Source organism: Phaseolus vulgaris, chromosome 7, assembly GCF_051622355.1.
Source record: "Phaseolus vulgaris cultivar YP4 chromosome 7, ASM5162235v1, whole genome shotgun sequence".
Classification (NCBI taxonomy): Eukaryota; Viridiplantae; Streptophyta; class Magnoliopsida; order Fabales; family Fabaceae; genus Phaseolus; species Phaseolus vulgaris.
Genome location: NC_143504.1, coordinates 26,414,991 through 26,437,245, shown reverse-complemented (window position 1 = coordinate 26,437,245; position 22,255 = coordinate 26,414,991). Strand labels below are relative to the sequence as shown.

At 35.3% G+C, this 22,255-nt stretch overlaps 2 protein-coding genes across 4 annotated transcripts; both read right to left on the bottom strand.

The window, feature by feature from the left end:
- Window positions 1-2,141: 2,141 nt before the first annotated feature.
- LOC137823372 (phosphoenolpyruvate carboxylase kinase 1) lies at window positions 2,142-3,771 on the bottom strand. The gene is made up of 2 exons (XM_068628476.2): window positions 2,735-3,771; window positions 2,142-2,641 (listed from the first exon to the last, which is right to left on the bottom strand). The coding sequence occupies exons 1-2, from the start codon at window positions 3,510-3,512 to the stop codon at window positions 2,595-2,597; spliced, it is 825 nt and encodes a 274-aa protein (XP_068484577.1). The 5' UTR covers window positions 3,513-3,771; the 3' UTR covers window positions 2,142-2,594.
- A 1,948-nt stretch (window positions 3,772-5,719) lies between these two features.
- Window positions 5,720-21,976, bottom strand: LOC137823373 (putative serine/threonine protein phosphatase 2A regulatory subunit B''delta). Of its 3 annotated transcripts, none has more exons than XM_068628478.2 (13): window positions 21,435-21,976; window positions 20,606-20,839; window positions 19,868-19,973; window positions 19,527-19,623; window positions 14,727-14,832; window positions 14,396-14,486; window positions 11,480-11,621; window positions 11,219-11,366; window positions 10,929-11,038; window positions 7,211-7,367; window positions 6,847-6,972; window positions 6,588-6,739; window positions 5,720-6,390 (listed from the first exon to the last, which is right to left on the bottom strand). In XM_068628478.2, exons 1-12 carry the CDS (start codon window positions 21,582-21,584, stop codon window positions 6,599-6,601), a joined length of 1,608 nt encoding a protein of 535 aa, XP_068484579.1. In that variant the 5' UTR covers window positions 21,585-21,976; the 3' UTR covers window positions 5,720-6,390; window positions 6,588-6,598. The 3 variants fall into 3 exon arrangements, with proteins under 3 accessions (XP_068484579.1, XP_068484580.1, XP_068484581.1); XM_068628479.2 differs by having other exon boundaries at window positions 5,720-6,385; XM_068628480.2 differs by having other exon boundaries at window positions 5,720-6,335.
- Window positions 21,977-22,255: the final 279 nt, after the last annotated feature.

Below are 22,255 nucleotides of genomic sequence, written 5' to 3'. Positions count from 1 at the left end.
TTTACAACAAATCCTTAGGAATCACCTCCACAATCAAAAGTATGTTTTCAAAATTTAACCCACTCACATTATTTCTTCTTAATTAACTCGCCTAGAAAAAAAAGAAAATAATTAAAATATTTGTAAAAATGAGTATACTTAATAATACTAAATTTTGTTAGTCTAAACTTAGGGATGACAATGCGGGGAGGGTCATGCGGGTCGGTCTGCAGCTCGTTACCAAAAAGTGCAGGGCAGGTTCACTAATCTAGCATGTTGACTCGTTTTGTCCCGCCGCGCATAACCCACAGCCTGTGCGGGTCGGTCTGCAGCTCATTACCAAAAAGTGCGGGCGCGCGTTCTCTAATCTAGCCTGTTGACTCGCTTTGGCCCGTCGCGCATAACCCACAGCTTGTGCGGGCAGGTCTGCAGCTCGTTACCAAAAAGTGCGGGGCAGGTTGACTAATCTAGCTTGTTGACTCGCTTTGGCCCGCTGCGCATAACCCACAGCCTGTGCGGGCCAAAGTGGGGCGAGACGCGTTGACCCACTTGCCCGCATAAATAAAAAAAATAATTATTTTTTTGTGAAAAAAAAATTATACCCATTCACCTATTATTGCAGTGTGACTTTTATTTTATTTTATTTAAAAAAAATATTGAATTTAATGTACTAAAAAAAGGAATGTTTTGTTTTAATCATCTAAAGGAGTCAATATTAAGAGTGATAATAGATTTAATTTTAAGTAAAGTCTTATATCTAAAATTTGTTAATAAAAAATAATATAAAGAAGAGATTTCAATAGAATAGTTAAAAAATTAGTTATCTACATTAAAATATTTTGTAACAAAACTTTTATAAGATACTCTTATACATTTACATGCATATATAAGAAAAATAGATGCAAAACAAAACTTTAATTATTTTTAATCAAGCCTTCTAAAATCCTTATACTTGAATTTATATTTTTATTTTAATTGAATGAATTGAAACACGGATAAAATTTTAATTTTTAAGTAGTAGAAATAAGTTTTTTTATAATTAATAAAATTTTAATTTTTGAAAAAAAAATATTTTTCTTATATGGCCTGATCGGATTACATTTTATGTAGGCAGACTAGTGAAATGAGCCCACACAATGAGTTGGACCAACCTAACCTACATTTTACGGAGCAAATGCGAAATGGGACCGACCAGTGAAATGAGCTCACATTTATTGTAAGGGATAGACCAACCTAACCTACATTTTGTCGGCCAAATGCAAAATGGTACAACCCGGATTACCACCCCTATCTAAGCTAAATCACTTAACTAATTTTTCAAGATCTCTATCTAAATGAAAAATTATAATTTTACATAAAAAAAAACATGTAAACATAATATTATAAGAAAGTAATTAAATAATAATTAATTTTAAAAACAAAAATGACTAATTATTATATTGACTAAGTTATAAATTATCTTATAAACTTAAATAATTATTAATATTTAAAGTAATTTTTAAATAAGTATTTAATATTAACTGGTTTTACCTATCTAAATTAAAAAATATTAATATATAAAATAATTTATATTATTAATAAATTTATAAACTAATTTTATTAATATATAACATTACTTATTTATATATTGATTAGATTCGGATATAAGTCAGAAAAATTATTTTACAAATCCAAGGATCATACGTAGACACTAGTTATTTTTTTTCTTTTATTTTACTTTAATATGTTAGTTTTTACGGAAAATTTCTGAATTGCAAATTTTCTGAATCGACATGGTGGTATTAAGTATAGTAGTGGGTTGGGTTGGGAGTGCATAGAGTTTAATTTAGTGGTGCAGAAGACTCTCTATGGTAGGGTTAGCTTGTGGCTTCAAATTTCAGCAAGTCTAAATTGTTGCAGAATCTACACATTAAATTTTTTATGTCTCTGTATCTCAAATACACACTACTTCCTGTGTAAAATGATCTCAGATTTAAAGTTCCAACTTAATGAATTTTAAAATCATCATTAAAATAACCACAATAAATGTACATTTAAAACTTCATCAAATTTCACCTACCAAAACAACCACCATCACTGAATCTCTTTCAAAATTGATTATTTTTGCAGCAGAATCTGTATTCAACTTGATGACGAAATCAAAACCACAAAATAACAAGAGATTGAGAAGCCAGTAACATATTATTCACTCAAAATTATGATTATCATTGTGGTTATTACATTTACAAGAACTCAGACACAGTTTCAAGTCTGGGAGACAACCCACTTTCTCACTTTCTATACAGAGAAAATCATCGAGAGTGGAAGAAAACAAGATTCTCTGGACTCATATACATACATAAGAGTCTCAGATTCCACTATGAAAAACAAAAAGGGAAAAAAATCTACTCGCAACCACCAGAATTTACAGAAGCTTCCTCTGTTCCGTTCCTTCCTCTGCCACCACGAATAGACCACCTTATTGTCATAGTAGAAGAGAACAAAGACAAGGGGCAAAATCAGCTACACCAACCAACCGTGTAAAGTAGCTTAGGTCGTCTCTCTCTCTCTCTCTCTCTCTCTCTCTCTATTTATATATATGTAAATACATGTAGCTCCATTGCATTCATCTGAAGTCAAGTCATATGAGCTGTGTCACCCGCACTCAAGATCCAAGGGTGTCCTACAAATAACAAAGCAACAATCAACACAAAATCCCCAAAATTAAAGACAAAGACGAACATGAAACTAAAAACAGAAGAGAGTGGTAACTTACTCAAGGCTTGTTCTGCAGAGAACCTTCTAGAAGGGTCTCGACAAATCAATTTTCTGAGGAGATCCTTGGCGGCGGGGGAGACAGTCCGGAAGATTCTAGAAGGGAAGCGAAGGTTAGCCCTAACCACAGCCTCGAAGATCTCAGCAGCAGACTCTCCATAAAATGGAGGAACCCCTGCCAACATTATGTACAAAATAACACCACAGCTCCATAGATCAACTTTCTCATCATATTCCCTTCCCATTACAACCTCCGGCGCGACGTAGTACGGCGTCCCCACCACGCCACTCATGGTGCTTCCGTCGCCGAACCAGTCCGCGGAGCCGAAGTCCGCCAGCTTGAGATTACCCGCCGAGTCGAAGAGAAGATTGTCGGGCTTGATGTCGCGGTGAGCGACGCCGAGGCGGTGGCAGTGGGCGACGGCTTCGAGAAGGCTCTTGATGAGGTGAGCCGCCTGGGGCTCGGAGATAGGGCCGTTAACGATGCGGTCGAAGAGCGTGTGGGGCTGGCAGAGGTCCATGACGATGGAGAGATAATCGTCGTCCTCGAAGACATCGAAGATTTGGAGGATGTTGGGGTGAGGAGAGAGGAGGGTCATGAATTTTGGTTCATTTTGGAGGCACTCGCGGTCCGTGGAATCGGCGAGAAGAGACTTGTCGATGACCTTGCAGGCGTAGGGTTCGTTGGAGAGAGGATGGAAACACCGGAAGATGGTTCCGAACCGACCACGACCGATCTCCTCGTTTACCTGGTACTGCGTCTTCAGCGTTTCGCACATTCTTCTTTCCTTCCTTTCTTTTTCTGTTCTTCTTCCCGTGTTCTCTTTCTCTTAACTTGTGGGGCTTTATAGAAAAAGGGAACCCCCAAAGATGGGGAAAGAAAGGGACCCATTTTCTCGCGGAATATTGAAAACGAATATTCCTTCCTCGATACCATACCCTTCTTCACTCTCCTCTCAACTCAACTCAACTCCCCCCACCCTACTTCACGCTCAAATAATACTATTATTCATTTCACTTTTTTACAATAACCACACTGCATACTACATGCATCTATACTTCAATAATTATTTCTTTTTTTATTTAACCTACACTTTTTAAACTGCTACAATTTTAAATATTTACGAATTAATTCAATCAACACCTTCGCGGTTAGAATACAAGGTTGCATTGCCAATATTTTATGGTGACAGTAAAATTATTTGTTTCAAGCATCTATAAGTCTCTATAATTAGCCATGAATTATAGAAATCAATTTCGTTTCTTGTTCTACAAGTTGAATCTCTTTCCTTTCTCTTGTTGCTTTGCAACGGCTTATTTTAATGCTTTTCTAAAGGAGGATTCTCTTTTATGCCTTATTTTTTTCTTTGCATCTGAACACGAGGAGTAAACGAATTGGAACAACATATGCTATCCTTAGAATATACCTCCTCGGAACCAAAAGTCGTAATTTCTTTCTTTAATAGTCCAAATTTCACAAGACTTTTCTATTTAGAAACTAATATCTGTAAAACGAAGCATGTTCATCATCATTCCTTCTCCTCTCTCAACTACTGACACCTAGAGTTTGACTAGAAGCTCACAACCTAACTTCTTATATGACACCATCTTTTCTTTTTCCACTCCATATACCACACCATCTTATTCAGACTAAATATTATAAACATTTTTTCAATCATACTTTAGCTTTAAATTGTATCTCTACTTACTGTAAAATTGATTTTTATTATCTTACGAGTATTCATTGGTTGGACTTACTAATTAGACTATCCAAACTAAATCAATTAAGTTTTCTTTTCTAATTGGATTTGGTCACGAAAACAGTAACCGAATTATTATTATTATTCCATCTCCTTTATATCTCCTTTTTTTTTCTTATACTTTCATATGCCATAAGCTATATAATTATATTTTATATATTTGTTCTAGATTGGATTTAAGTTATTAGAAAAATAGAATAAAAATATGATTTTCTTAACTTATTTTAAAAAGGATTACAAATATTTGGCTGGATGCTTGATAGACCCTATACAGGCTAAACAGGTTTAACATTCTAAAAAAATAAATAAAAAAATGAATAACATTTATTGTTGAAAAGATAGTGGTGAAAGTAATTTATGTAACTAAAGGGTGTGAAGGCGTATCTAATGTATGAAGTGGAAAGATGTAACGGCCACAAAATATAAATTGGAATTTAAAAAATAGGAGGATATTTTGTTAGAAATAAACAAGTAGAAGATTTGTGGGGTAGTAAGTTGGTGTTGCCTCCACCAAGAGTAGAAGTGGATGGGTTCCTTCTGTGTACTGCAAAAGTAGACAAAAGTTACTGAGTTGGGGTCCATCCAAAATGATGATAAGGATATGCTTTCCCGGATATGTAGCCATTAAGAAAGGAGCACCTTGGGATTTTTATTTTTTTTTCTTTTTCTAAAAGGCCAGGCACCGTATCACTTACCGGACACTGCAACGTACAACACAGGACAACCATCCAGACATTGGAGAGCCACCACGTTGCATATCTTTATGCCACTCCATTTTCCTCTTTTAACCAACGGCTACGATGAAAAACTCCATGCTTTAATTCAACTGCTCTTCACTCAACATTTCCCCTTTCTAAAAAACACACTACAACTTTACGTTAATTTATTTTATTTTAACAAATTAATAGTTTGTTCTTGTATAGTATAGCCAGATGCACATGTGATTCAAAATGAATCAATAAAACCTGCACCACTCCAGTCAAACAATTAATAAGTAACTAAGACTCTGTCCAAAAATACTGACTCTACATGGTGTCAATAAATTACCAATCCAACAAATTAATCCCAAACCTATCATTAATTGACCTTTAAACAGTCAACTGACTTCTTACTTAGGCTCCATTTTTTAAAAAGTCAATCTCAAATCTTAAAGCACCTTTAAACTTCATCTGGATTTTAGCAATAATGATGGAGATCCCTATATCTACATATTTCTTCAAGAAAAATACCAGACAAAAGTAGGATTGATTGAAAAGAAATATATGCAATGTACAAAGCGACTGGATGGAAAATACACTTTCCTCAGCCCACCGTCCTCCAAGAGAAAAAAAAAAACACAGTCAAGTAGTATCTATACGGAAGAATCAATATCATCCTGCATACATCTTGAAAAAAAAAAATGTGACATTACTCGTTAAATTCTTCGATGCCTAACAAAAAAAATTCAGTGAAAGACGGCAGCCAGAGGCGCAGATGATGAAACAAATGCACTCTTCAACAGATCTGGGGCAAAAGGGAGTCGATCACTGATGCAAACTACTAAAAGTTCCAAAGCTGAGAAAATATTGCTACTTATGTTCCTTAACAACTTGAGTTCCCCAAAATAACATACTCACTGATGTTAATAATATTCAACCTTCTCAGAAAACGTCCTCATTTTGCACGGATAGCAACAGAAGGCAACAAAACTTCCATGATTAATGGTTTTATCACTACCAGCAAATCAGAATATTGTTGGAACTTGCCCACCAAAAACACATTTTCTAAGCTTCGGAATTTCCCACTCGTTGAAGCAAAGTTGACACAGTCCCCACTTAAAAGCTGATCCTGTGCCCAGTGTCTCTGAATAATGGCCAGTCTATCAGTTATGGGGCATTAATTTCTTTTCATCCCTGTACTAATACACACACACTCATATATAATGCCCAAAATAAGAGAAATTCAGAAGTTTAAAAAAAGACAGAAGAGGGAATAGACACTGCACTGAACAAAGACCTCAAGTTCCTGATTTCATCTTTCAAGTAACATAAATCAAACTTAAGCATGTAGCATGGTCAGAAGACAAAAGAAAAGTCTTATTTCAAAAACACTCACCTAAAATATCTTTAGAACGGAGCCTCTAGTGATTCATCCCAGACTTCTGCACTTCCGTTAGAGACATCTTCCACGTCTTCTTCCATTGAAAGCCTGATGTATTCTCTATGAGCAAATCGATCCCACTCTGTCAATGTTGGATTCTCACGTTCCTATTCACACAATACATGCATACCATTTAATAACGAAGTCACTAACAGTAGCCAAGCCTACATACTAACTCAACAATGCAATAAACTTTATGAAATATTCCATGCACCTGACGGATCAAAAATGGGTCACGAGTTTCAAAGGCTATGAACTTATTGAGATTGAACAGGATGTTGAAAACACTTCCTGAAAGTTTACCACCTTTCAGATCACGCAGAGTTACAAGACTCTCATCCTGCAGAGCCAAAAATTTCAACTGATTAAAACACATCAAAATAATAAATCAGCACTGACATGACATGACACCAACCAAAAAATAGAGGACAAGAAAAGGGGACAATATGTTTGGGATAAGCTTTATTCCAGGAAAAAGAAAATTAAACTGCTCCTACATCTACCCTCACTTTTCCAGGTAATGTTACCTCACAGTAAAAGATCAAACAATCAGCAAAAGAAAGTTGGAAAGGGCAAACCTCAGGTTTAATCATGTCAATTAACTGACATAATATGTCCTCAAAAAGCACGGGCTCTTGGGCCATGCACTCCATCCGATGCAATTGCTCCTCATAAAAAAATTGCAGTTCATTTCTAGTCAGAACTCCATTTCCATCCAAATCTATGCACTTGAACCTATTAGTGACATTTTCAAGTCAGCCCAGACGATGATGGTTAAGAAGTTGGGAAACCAAGTTAACCACAATGTCAAATATCCACTGTTTGTCAAATAGCATGCTTTCTTGTGAAGACAGATATAAGTATAAAAGAGCAGTGACAATGTAAAGCATATCATTTTGCTCAGACACTAACAAAGGATGAAAAGTATACTGATAATACGTAGCCCAAACAGATGGAGAACACGCAAACAAAAGCTAGCTATTAAAAGGGGAGAAAAAACATTTAAATACTCCACCAAGCACTACAACTCAATGTGGGGCTTGGGCACACTGCATAATACCTATGTTCCTAGCACCGCCTAAGAGGCGACGTATCGGCAACTTTTACTCAACAACACACTTCACTCAACTTTCTCGTTGGTCAGAGAATCAGAACCCTTTGCAGGTAGCTTTTTCCATTAACAGCCACCCTTTGATAACTCAATGTGGGGCTTGGGCACCACACTGCATAATACCTATGTTCCTAGCACCTCCCTAAGAGGCGACGTCTCGGCAACTTTTACTCAACAACACTGTTAGGAACCAAGAATTATAAAGAGAAGAAAAGAAAGGTTTTTATTAAATAGACAGAAAAGAACAAGAAATAGGAGAGCACTCACTCCTTCAAAGGCTTCCCCTTCACAAAGAGCTAAAGCTCAATCTACAAAATTATTACACACTACCCCTCCCCCTCTCCTTCTTTCTTATTTATATCTAACTAGCAAATCAAATAACAACTCATGACTATTCTAATTCTAACTAACTCCTCCTCTATGTGTAACCTAACAATACACTCTTCCAAAAAACAACCTTGTCCTCAAGGTTGGAACAGTGGAACCTTGACTTCGTGGCTCATCTTCAACACCATGATCTTTATCTTCTCTCCTGAAAGTATTGTGATATTGTCTATCATAGGGAGGGAACCCATTGGCTACTGCATGCAAATTCAGGTCTAGAGGCTTAGGTGGTGGTCGGAATGAGAGGGGGTTTTGTATAAAAGTCTCTGCATCCAGTATGTTGAAATTCCAAGATTCTAATGTCATCGATGTTCAAGCCACCTTCATTATCAAATCTTGATCCCACAATGATTTCTTATGCATAGGAAGTAAATCTGAATTTGGGAAAAAATGATGCTTGGTTGCATCTCCACCTTCAACTTTCTTACTGGTTAGCTCTATAATTGGCCTATCAAGAAAAAGATCCTTATAGCACATAGTCTTCACTTTCTTTATTGATGCATGCTCTTCTGCCCTTATGATAGAGATCAAGTAAGAGAGGATTTTACTAATGGAGGAAAAGGCCATCCACCCAAACATTTAAAGTTCTTCCTTCTAGTCTTCTCAAAAAGTAAAGAAGAATTAAAATAAAGAGAGGACCAAGCCTAAAGCCAAAAGAAGACTACAAACATTCAAGAATGGACTCCAATTAATATCTCTCTTTATAGTTTCTTTTGTATAAATTTGTAAATAATATAGAATAGTGTTTAGGAAGGTGATAAAGAGGGAAACCTAAGACACCTCTTTTGTATAGCACCTATAGGCATTAGTTTTAGGAAAAGTCTAGAAGGTGTCTCTTCACTCTCCATTTAGGCGCTAGAAAATGAAGAGTTTAGAAGGCTACCTTAGAAAGCTTCTCTTGTAAGCTTCTTTTGTAATAGGTGACCGGTCTTCCTCCCTATAAAAGGAAGGCTTAGGTCTTTGAAATAATAGAATTGATTTTGAGTAAAGAACGTCTCCCAAATTGGTGAGTGAATTGAGAGAGACTTGTGTCTTCTTCTCTTCTAGTCTTATCTTGAGTGCATTCTTGGACTCTCAAGTGGCGGCAACTACACTCATCTTGAAGCTTTTCATCCTTCAAGTGGCGTGCACATCTCCAAGAGCTCCAACCACATAAGTTTCCTAGTTCTTTTCATCTTCTTCATCCATTTCCATTCTAAAACAAACTTTAAAACATGTCTTTGATGTTTCTAGTCATTTCAATCGGTAGAACTTGCTTGTTTTGTGTTTTTATTCGGTAGTTCCTTTTAGTTTGCTGTTCTTGAGACTTTAATTGAGTTTTCTTGAGTTTTAATCGGTTCATATGCCATGTTATGGGTTTCTGTATGAGTTTGGCTTGGTTACTTGTGTTTTGGTGAGTTTTTGAATGTTAAGAACATTGATCCAATTCTTAAAAAGTGCCTAATCATATTCCAACTCTTGTTGAATCCATAACATGTTCATTTCATATCTCTATCAAGTTTTTGGAATCATATCACCTTATCATTTCAGTTTCTCTTGCAAATCTCACTTCATTTTTGGTTTTTTCTTCGCTACAGAGGGTGTGATTCTTCATATCTAAACTTTCTCTCACATCTTGGGTCTTCTTGTCTTCATCATTAACAAATTTCTCTCCTCCCTCTGACATTCTGTCCCTTTTCTTGATGTCCTGCAACAATTCTTTAATTTCTTTCAAGTCTAGAAGGCTTTCCTTCAAGAACTTTGTGTCCATTCTAACAGAGTTCTCTCCTCCCTCAGATATTCTTTCCCCTTTCTTGAAATCCTGCAACATTTCTTTCAACTCCAGCATGAAAGGTTTTTATTGAATAGACAGAAAAGAACAAGAAATAGGAAAGCGCTCTCTCCTTCAAGGGTTTCCCCTTCACAAAGAGCTAAAGTTCAATCTACAAAAATATTACACATTGTCCCTCCCCCTCTCCTTTCTTATTTATATCTAACTAGCAAATCAAATAACAAACTCATGACTATTATAATTCTAACTAACTCCTCTATGTGTAACCAAACAACACTTCACTCAACTTTCACATTGGTTAGAATCAGAACCCTTGGCAGGTAGCTTTTTCCGAGATATTAACAGCCACCCTTTGATAATAATTGATAAGTACCAAAGCAATTGGGGGACCCACCCTCAAAAGCTAGCTAGCTATTAAGGGGGAGAACGAAACACTCAAGTACTCCTCTCAGCATTTCATACTACTCGATGCGGGACTTGGACACCCCATAATACCCAAATTCCTATCATATATAAAACTCCAGACATAAAAGTTAGACAGATGGAAAAATGTAGAGGATCATCTCATTATCAATTTTCCTTCAATTGTTCTGCACAATATACCCTAAATTTTCAATAGTTCAGTTTTCACTGTCCAATTTTCTGATGTGCCAAGCATCCTTCGGTAACTCTCTAGTATGCTAAAATCTTTTGACACTACACTTGCCCAGAGCATAGAATGCAGTTAACCAAACTTACAATAACATATTCGCGGTCTCAAGCACATGGGTTACTTGGCACAAATAGAACTGTTCTCTTTTGCACGATGCCATTGATTAATGTACATAACATTCCAGACGTCCAGCAACAGATAAAGTTTCATAAGCATGGACTCCAGAACAAGGATGTGCACAATTCAAAATCCAATCAAATAAAGCACATTTCAACCATATGCCTAATCTAGCAAAGCACCATCCCGAGAAACTAATCTGGTAACTCCTTTCAAAAAAAGAAAGCAACAAATGAATAGATATGAATGAGAAACAAATACCAATACTCAAGACTTGGTTCAGACGATTTATCCTCTTCTGCCAGTATGAAATAAACAAAATCTTCATATCCCATCTTTCCCTGAACCTTACTGGTAAACTTTCTTGGGACCTGAGAGATAATATCGAAGCAAGTCAAAATCTGTATCTTCAATAAATGATTTGATTAATAAAAGTGGATGCACACTGGACTAAACATATTGCATTCCTAAGAGAAGGGGTGTAGGGTCTGTTGCAGAAGTCAGAAACAATTAAATCTTAATGACAGAAGAAACATGTAATCCACACAAACCTGACAAAATATTCTATCAACAATTCGGTAGGTAAGCGCATGGTTACCATATCTGATAAGATTCTCTTTGTCTATCAGAAAATCATGATCTGTATCCAGCTCCCAAAACTTACAGTATATAACATAAAAATGCTCATAAGAGAAGTACCTACAGACAATTATCAGGTAAAGTAAAAACAGTCAGTTTATTTTGGAATGAAAATGTTTTGGCACCTAAACAGAGACATTGTGTAAAGTTAACGATAATCATAGTTTATCTACCTCAAAACCTTATTGATATCCTCTTCTTCATCGGCATGTAGCATTGCATCAATTATGTTTCCACGTTTCAGCTCCCTCAAAGTGAGAGAACCATTTCCAGATCTATTAATGTAATAATAGATTCTGTATATTACAGTTTCAGCTGGGACATTGAAAAAATAAATTAAGATTATCGAACTCAATACATACAAAATATTGCACCAGAAATCATGACCAGTTAAAATCAAAATAGCATAGATTTCAAGTTTCAACAATCACCATTAGGAGGCCACTGGAAAAGCTTCTAAAGAATTCATTTGGATTTAAGGGGAAGCATTTAGAAGGAAGCGAGAACATGGAGAAGGAATCTATAATTTCAGATCACTGGAATTAGGGTTGAAACACGACATAAAGTAGAAGTTGCCAAAAAGTTTGTTACAGATTTCACCTGAAAAATGTTTAAAATCAAATTGGTTCCATAGTTCAATAAGGAGTGTGGCAATGGAATTGTGTCAGGACAGGTCACATTGAATGGCACTGCTCTAAAATCTAATACCATATTAGAATGGACTGGGCTTGTTCACCCTCATAATCAAAAGTAGGCTCAAGGTAGGAAGGTTCCCAAAGTAACAAGGCAACAAGGTACATGTTGCATAATCACGCGAATTATGTTATAATTAAGTACAGATTCCATTTTATATTTATTAGGACAAATTTGTTAGTGATTTGATTTTATTTGATTTGTACAGCTTTAAACACCCATTATTTCTGGCTTTCATTACCTATTATTTCTTTCCTTAATTAGGTTGTAAAACAGTCTATAAATAAAGACTGTAATCACATTTGTAAGATATCTCAGAAATATATTTCATCTATTTCTTTCCACTTAGTATCAGAGTCATTTCGAACCTATTCTAGCGAGTGTTTGTGTTAGGCCTATCGTGCCACCCGCTATCGGACCACCCATAATATATAGTCTCACGCACGAGTTGGCAGTCTCGGCGTGAAGGGGTGTGTTGGAGATCCCACATCAACTAGAGATTAGAGTCTTTCATAGTATATAAGTGGGTGCAAACCTCACCTCATTGAGCCGGTTTTATGGGGTTGAGTTAGGTTTAAAGTCCACTTTGTAATAGTACATTCTAGCCATATTTTTTACTTTAAGCAAAGTCGGACACCTTTACACACGCCATTTATGATTTACGCTAAAGATTTTAGGATGTTTGTGTTTAGAAATTTGTAGGTAACCCCACATTAATGTTAGATAGACTCTAAGACCACATTGAATTCAAAGAGAAACAGGAAACAACTTATTTGGTAAAATGTGCATTACATAAGGCATACACATCATCCATATATATAGTAATAGACTTGGTGATGACTATTACCTAGGCTATTACTTTCTATGTTCCTTTCACGAGTCAGGTTTTTTGAAATCTTTTATTTCTCTTTATCTTTTGTATTCAAATTTAAGATAACATTAATAACCTTTTTTGTCAATTATATCTACTAATTATTTATTTATTTACACATGTAATGAAAGTGAAAAAGGAAAATTAATACGATTTTATTATGAAGTAGAAATGAATAAGGGTAAACTAGGAAACTTCATAACTATTTTATTAAGATCAACAAAAATTATTACATTTATTCATGTCTACATAAGAACCTTGAAAGATAGTTAAAAAGGGACAGGGGTAGTATTTGTTGAAGATCAGAATAATATATTTAGTATTTATTTGTAATAATAGTGGCCTATAAGAATGGAATATTTGATTTTTAGGAAACAGAATATACTCCATATATGCATAATTAATGCAATAATAACACTATAAACTTGCATCCGTTGTTTATTCAGACACACCCTTTCAGTCAAATGTCTCTGTTTTCTCTTTCTTAACTGTGTTAATTAAGTGCAATTACCTAGACAATAATTACCAATGAAACAGTAAATGCATATAAACATGGGATACATGAATGGAGTCTGAAATATAAGAATGCTCTTTCAACTAGAAAATCAGAAACACTGAAACACATCACGTAAATCCAACTTGAGCTCAAAAGCTTACACATTGCTTTCAGCCTTTAGGATTTACGGCCCCCCACCCCAAACTTATGAAGCTCATTTTTATCCAATCATCTTTATAACAAAGAGATGCACTCCAACCCAGTATTATTGTCGTATTTACTTTGGATAACTGATACACGATGGCAAAAAAATTAAGAATATGCACATTTTTAGTACAATTTATGCCTTTATCTTAACCATTCTTACTTTCTACTACAGATAAATTTATGCTTCATATATGCATGTTCTTACTCTGTTGATCCTACTTGTTTTAATGCCTGCAGCTATCTTTATTTCTAATCATATAATTAACTTGGTATTATTATCAGGAACTAGGAATGCATCACAAAGATACAAAAGGAACCAGAAAAACATGATAGAACAACCAACTCCAGTTGTATTAATAACAGAGGTTCCAGCCAGAATCAATTACATTCAGAACATAGAAATAGCAGAAAAACAAATCATAACAGGGAAAATTTTGACAGAGCCCAATTCTCTCCCAAGTTCCATATAATTCCAGCCTACTTTCCCTCTCCTACGAACCTCCTATTTATACTTTCTCTCTCTTTAACTACTTGTGGGCAGCCCACACCACTAATGCCAAGTCAGTAGTTAGTTATGCCCCCAATTCTCTAGCCTTATTCTGATCAAGTGTGGTGCCTCTCTTCTGTATCCTAATGTACACCTTAAACATAGGGGTCTTATTAGATACCATGTCAAGTCACAAAAGGACCAAACCTGAGTATATCTGATGGAAATTGAATAGTAAATGAATCAAAATTTCCTCACGATTGAAATAATAAAGTTTCAAGGAACTAACTACATGTGCTACAAACCATATGCTTATAAAAAACACAATTACAAACCATATCTCTCTTGAAACTCAGGCGTGCTCTGCAGGAACTCCAGCCCTGGATGAGTTGCTAAAAGCTCACGTAGCACAGGCTTAAAATCATCCTGAATGTAATAGAATATTGCTCTAATATAAGAAAGATGGATATGAACGAAATATGAAAGCCAAAGAAATCAACAAGCAAGATCCTTAAAAAAGATAAATCCGCCCAGAATGAAACTGAAATTAAAATATGAAATGACATACTTTAAGAGTCTAAGACTTAATGTACCTTTAGGATGAATGGAAGGAATTTAAAAGAAATAAAAAGCAAAAGGAAAGAAAAATAAATTAGAGAAAAAAACCTGAGTAATGTAACTCAGCTGTGGTTGCTTTAATATTTTGAATATTACCGTAGCTATATCCATTGTCAACATGTTGCCATTAATCCAATATTCAATAAATGCGTTCCTGTAGGAACATTAAATCACAAACTTAAGAATATGTACAAGGAAATAATAATTACAAGGCACAAGACCATTCATCAATAATTGCCTGCATTAGGCTAAAGGAGAGAATCAAATTAACCAATATACCTTTCTAAATAATACAAAAAATTTCACCCAATAATTCAAACAGCATAGCATATGGTGACAAAAGACAGAAAGTTATATTCAGAAAAAGTAAAAGGATTTGCACAAAAAGCATTTCAGCAGTATGCCTAGAAACATATTTCCTTACTAAAATGGCAATTTACTAAGGAGATTTCCCATATAGTGCCATCCATGACCACAATGTCTTTGTTGTTGTATTTGTCCAAGTTGCATCTTTGTCTGACATTCTCTTTGATTTCCCATCATCAAATATCTGAACTTTGAAACTTGGGTGGTATCTTCTCCTAGTTGTACTTCCAATTGATTTCCCCTAATTGCTTGATGTAATAGTAATAAAAATGGTAGTCAAAAATTGAGATCCAAGTCATAAGATTGTACGACTCTACGATCCTCTTCTCCATCTCCAATCTCCAATAACTTGGAATGTGCAATTCCGACGGATAGCATCGAATCGACATTGCAAATCGCAACTAGCGTGAGAGCGGGGAGTCTCGCGTTGTTGCAAATCACCTCTCTCAACAGTTCTCGCAGCGGTGCCTCTATTGACGTTCTTCTCGTGCCTTCTTTCCATACCTTGTGACGACGCTTCGCAGCAATGCTTCTAATATGCGACGCTTCTCACTCGTTGATGTTAATCATGGCAGCATGGTGGCGCCTCTGGCGGCCTCATTGTACTTGTTGTGGCTGCTCCTCTTGCAAGCCAACACTCCTCCCTTGCAATGCCTGCGCATCCTTTCTTTTTAGGTCTTTATAATTTTATTGGGTTGAGATGGGAAGCATGACTTCCAAAGCCCAATTAAATACTTCTTCCAAAGCCCAATTGACACAGCTTCCATAAGCTTCCAGTGTGACTCCTCTCTTCCACGGCACTGTGACTGGATTCACAGCTGATTCATCACGATTCACGAGTCCCTCTCTTCCATAATTGTGACTCAATCTTTTCCCCATAAGCTCTTAAGAAACTGGGATGACTTCCGCTCTCCCCTCCCTCATCTATACAATTTCATTGCACTGCACTCCAAAGTACAGTTTTCTTTCTTCCTTTGTTTTTTCCACTGCACCCAAAGTGCAGTTTTCTTCCTCTATTTTTTCCACTCCACTGCACCCAATCTCCACTCACAAATTCCCAATCATTAAAATGACTTCAAACTCTTCTATATCCCTAACGGTGACTCCCAACAATACTCCAGGAAATAGGAGTGATATAGCTTGGAAGCATTGTATCTCAGTTGCTGGAGATACTAGAAAACTTCAAAGCAAATACTTTCAAAAGGTAATAACAGGGGAAATTGATCAGTTGAAGCATCACTTGGTTGATATGCAAATGGATGTTGGAGCTTGCAAGGATGTTATTGATGAAGTGAAAAAGGAAATGTGGGAAATTGTTGTTCGTTTGCAAAATTAAGCAAGAAATCAAGCTTTAATATGGAGGAGGGAATGACAGAAGTTGGTGAGAAAAGAAAAAACACTAAGGAATCGAGCAACAGTCCTAGTCATAAAAATATTTATAAGAAAAGAATATTTAGTACACAAGCTACCATCAACAAAATGTTTAATAAAGGTCTGAGAGAGGAAGCATGTAAAGCAATTGTCAGGTTCTTCTGTAACAATGTTATACCTTTCAATGTGGAAAAGGCTAAAGAGTTCACTACTATGTTTGATTTGGTTTCAAGATATGTCCTTGGATTTAAACCTCCATCCTATCATGAGATTATAGTCAAATATTTGAAGGAGGAAGTTACAAATACATCACTTGTTTTAAAAGCACACAGGGATGAATGGAAGAAAACAAGAGGTACGATTATGACTAACGGTTGGACTAATAACAAAAGAAGGACAATAATAAACTTCTTGGTGAATATCTCAGAGGAAATTGTATTTCTAAAGTTCATAGATGCATCTATTATATCTAAAACAGCTGAGAAAGTGTTTGAGATGATGGATAACATTGTTGAAGAGGTGGGAGAAGACAATATCGTTTAAGTTGTGATTGATAATGCAACAATAAAGTTGCTCGTCAAATGTTGATGGCAAAGAGGAAAAGACTATTTGGGACACCTTGTGTTGCACATTATGTTGACTTAATGTTGGAGGATTATGAGAAGAAGATCCCAATTCATGAGTAGACAATTCCAAAAGGTATAAAAATTACTACCTTTATCTATTAAAAAACTCCTCTAATTTCTCTACAATATTTCACATAAGGAAAAAATTTGGTAAGTTCAGGTATTACTCGCTTGGCTACATCTTCTTGACATTAGGGTGTCTTCATGAGAATAAATGAGCTTTAATTAGAATGTTTACAAGTAATGAATGGAAGTCTGACAGGTTTGCTAAAACAAATGATGGTAAAATAGTTGAAGATGTGGTTTTAGATAAGGATTTTTTAAAGAATACCATAACTGGTTTGAAGGGTGCATTGCCTCTAATTGAAGTTCTTCAATTGGTTGATCCGGATCAAAAGCCAGTCATGGGTTTCATTTATAAAGCAATGGACCAAGCCAAGGTGAAGATACAAAAGACTTTCAATGTTGTCAAAGAAAGGTATTTTATTTTGGTTAACTAATTGTCTATGTATTTGTTTGTTAGAATGGTGATTTTGAAATTCAAAACAAAAAAACTAAGTCAATGTAATATATTTTGGTTAGTTATTTGCCTTTATGGAACATCATTGATGAAAGGCAGGACAAGCAACTCCATAGGCCTTTGCATGTTGTAGGCTATTTTCTTAACCCTTAAATGCATTATCGTCCCGAATTTAAAGCAGATTTGGAAGTGAAACAAGGTCTAATGAAATGTATAACTAGGATGGTGGAGTATGAGGATGAACAAACTCTCATTGATAATTTCAAAAAACAAGCAAAATATTTTGGTAGTTCCTTGGCTACTAGGTCAATTAATTTAAAGACTCTAACAAATTGGTAGGAGTCTTATGGTGATGAGTATCCTGAACTCCAAAAACGTGTCAATCATGTATTGAGCTTGATAGCTCCTCCATATGTGAGCGTAATTGGAGTTCCTTTGAGATGGTAAGTTAATATTAAAATATATCTCTAGAATAAAATTAGTAGTCTACTACTCCACTACTTGCTTATCATATTTGTCTTTGCATTTGTTTAGGTCCACACAAAGAGAAGAAATAAGCAAAGCACAATGAATGATGTTATTGTTTTTGTTATGGCGAATTTAAAGTTAACTAAGAAGAAGCAAACAAGAAAACCAACTCAAATTAATATTGATGACTATTCATCTGATGAAGAGTGGATTGTGGAAGATGAGCATGAGCATAATGAAACATTTGATTTGGATGAAAACTTGGTTCCAGTTGTTAAGGAGGATGAAACTTTACACAGTCATGATTTACTCGTGACTGATTTGAATGGTGAAGAAGATGGAAATGGAGTTGAATATGAATTTAACTTACAAGATTATTTGGTTTAGATAAATCATTATTTTGCACTGTTTTGTAACTAGAAAAGAGTTACTCCTATGTAACTAGGATGTGGTGTTTACACCTAATTATGTACTCTTTTATTTATTATGAGGTTCAATTATGAATTTTGAGTGAGATATAATGATTTTATGTGTGTATATAAATTTTCATAAAATTTGTACGATCTTACTATTTGTGTTACAATCTCCTGATCTACGATTCATACTTCTCTTTTCGATCTTGAGTAAGATCTCGATTTTGACTACCATGGCAATACATATACTTTCCACTTACTTCTATTCAGGCAAAAACCCTTTGATTCCAAAGGTTGTTTCCAAAGCTCAAGTTTAGACTTCACTTCTTTCCTTGATTTCTCAATCAAAACTATACCATTAAAAAACAGGCAGTCAGGAGTAATCTAACGTAAATCTTTGGAAAGCACATCCAAGACTAGCTTAAACAGGTACAGACTCAAGACTATACTGGATGTAATCCTATCCTACATTTTATATTGTGGGCTGCTTCCTCATTCACTTTGGCCTCTCCTATTTACTGTCTGGCTTCCCTTCTTTTGAGCCTTGGACAGTTCAATGCCAGAAAATGTGTTATAAAAATTGGTGCAAAGAATAAAAAACCCTCAATATTAAACAGAAGATTTAGAAAATGAAACATAAGGTAGATCTGTTAAAATAAACTTATTACCAAAACTGAAATCAAGAAGCAATAAAACAGTGAGGTATTGAGGAACCCATAGGCTTAAGATAATCTACCAGTGATGATGGAGATTTCCTCAAGCATAATAAACATGATGCTGGCAACTATTTTCAACACAATAGAAAAAGGAAAAGAGAAAAGAAGTAGAACAAGATAGAGAAAACGGATAGTGTAGATAGCAAGTCAGGTAAAGGGTCAAACTTCAAAACATGATGCTCTTACAAAAATAAATAATTCAATAAACGGGAGCAGAGCTGTTAAAAAAATTTATGAATGACTTATGATAACTGTAATGCTAGCCCAATACCTAACCTAAAACTTTGAAATTCTCAACAGCTCAAACAAGAATCACAATCCATGACACAAAAAAGTTAACAAGTTCCAGAAAAAAATAAATTACACACCTTGTCACAACACCAGTTCCATTGTCAATCTTTTTGAAAAGAGTAGTGGAAAAAAAAGATGGCAGCTTGCAAACTTCCTTAGTAATTGACTTGAATTCTGACATTTCAAGAAAACAAGTAAAATGATTCTCAGAACTGGCTGTTACAACTCTATTAAATTAGAAAGTGAGTTTATATAGAACATCCCTTTTAGATCTCTGGCAATATTTAAAATAAGCTATTTTTAATCAACTTAAAGAAGGTGGTGTGAATGTCTGATTACTTAGAAACCTAGAATAAGAAACTTATTTAAAATCACTTTCCCCAGTTGCAACAAAATGGCCCTTCAGACTATATCTCACCATGCATCTGCAGGCCATCCATATGTTGATGAAATAATCGATCAATTTTATACAAGCACTGTTCTTTCAGTTCATTTGGAGGTGGACGCCCATTTTGAAAGTAGAACTGCGAGTGAGCCAAAATTTGTTATGACATAAAAACGGCAGGAAACGAGAGAGAAAAAATATGATATACACACACAAGGCAAACCCAGTACAATAGAAAAGTATCATCGAACAAAACCTCAGCTAAGAGAACTAGACAGCAGTTCTTAATAGGATTGGTATAAATTATTTGCTACAAATTCATGGGGGGTTTGCCAGCAGGCGTTGGGTTGTCCTTCTACTCTGGAACAACTTCTTAAGATTAAGTAACAAGATTAGGAAAAACCACAATGTAAGTGTTTTGTGATAATATGCAGTACTTTCATTTCTTTGGAACATATGGTTGTTGTGCAAAGTCACATTTAAGGATGTCTTTGTCCGTTGACTGGCTATAAATATATGGGATAGAATGGTTTACGGCCTTTCTTTGGTGTTCTGCAAGAGACTGTCTGGGTAAAATTTGTCATTTCACATATAATATTGAGCATCTTGGCTGAATTTGTTCTTCTTCTCTGAGAGGTATTTTTCTTTTTCTGTTTTGGAGGATATCTTATCCGCCTTTTAGATATGCTTTGTTGAGTTTTTAAATTCTTTCCTTCTTCTATAATACATTTAACAAATTAGAAAAAAAAAGGCATACCAGACTGCCCTAACCTGTGGTATCACTTCTTTAACTGGCTCACTGACAACTTTCAAAGGGGAACCCAAATTGGAAAGGCCAACTCTCTGTTTCAGAATGCGAGGGGAACCAGATGTACTTCTTGGTGAAAGAGGCGGAGCAGTGCCAGCAGGAAACATGGAAGGCACACTGCTAGCATTTGGACTAGAGCAATTCCCGGCAACATTCAAGGGATTACCTGACTTTGCTTCATTGAGTAACAATGTTACCTGCTTAATTAAAAAGGGAGATGTTAAAACAATATCACCAACTTTGCAGGTGATTTTTTGTTGAGTGTTCACGAGAACAGCAAAACAGTTTCATCCCAAAATAAAATACCAAAGCTATAGCATTGTCAACCAGCATTTCATACATTTCAAAATTACCAAGAGCCTATCTATTTATATTGTTCTGGAGTAGATAGGATTTACAAAAAATTGGCCATGGTCATTTGTCGTAAGGGATAGAGCTATAACAGTTGAAGCTGATTACTACACAATAATATGGTGCGTTAGAACCACTCATGCATCCTTGAAAAGTGATAATTCTCACAACTGTGCGGAACCGGTATCAACAACTCAACGACGTAATATAAGACCGATGCATCTTTCCCCCGAGCATTAATTATCTAAATAATCATTGCCTTGTAACCACGGATTCTATCTCACCCTTTCAACACCACCACTGATTTATTTCAATCACTTCATTCTTCATGCACACGTATATACATACAAATATATCAACGAAGGGAACAAATGAAAACTCAAGAGACTCTCAAATTAGCAATGTAGCAATGTTAAGATTCCGAAACGGAAGGGAGCGTACCAATCGATGACTTTCCGGCAGCGAAAACCACTGGTCGAAGAGCTTCTGGATGAAATTGTTGTTAGCCTTGAGTGCCAAAGCGGGAAAGTCTGGGAGCTGCAACAATTCGACGTCCAACGACGCCGCATCAGTGACGACCTCCATGTTCATCTAAAACAATCTCTTTACCGTATCTCTCACTCACAAACCAAATCACTGCGCACAGAGATCAACGCTAATCCTATGTTTGATTTTTCTTTTCTCCTTAAAAAAAATGCACTAAGTTGAATTTCAATGCCTCATCGAAATCAATACTGTATCGAAATGGAACAAATGCGGTTGACATATATTCAGATTGGAAATTTGAGGGGCAGAACCCTAGATCTCTTCGGAATTAAAATTTGGAATCAATCAACGAACAACATATAATATGCACGGTGACGGTGATGGTGGTGATGGTGATGTGATGAAATATGTGGAATGGATAGAAAGTGAAAGAAAACGAATTAGAGGGAGAAGGAAAAATAATTGTGCATAAAAAAAAGTAAAAAAGGGGAAGAGATGGAGAATTTGTTGCATGTAATTTTTTTATTAAGCAAGAGAAAGAAAATATTAGACTTTATTATTTTTCGTATTATTTATTGATCATTCAGTTAATAAAGTTTAAAATTACAATACTTTTAAATTCTTGAAGAATATAATCATATAATTAAAGTTAGATAGTTGTAAATGGTATGTATCATTATATAAAAAGATAACATCCCATCTTTTAATTCCACAATTTTATTTATTTATTTAATAAAATAATTAATTAAATATATATTTTTAAAATAATTAATTTT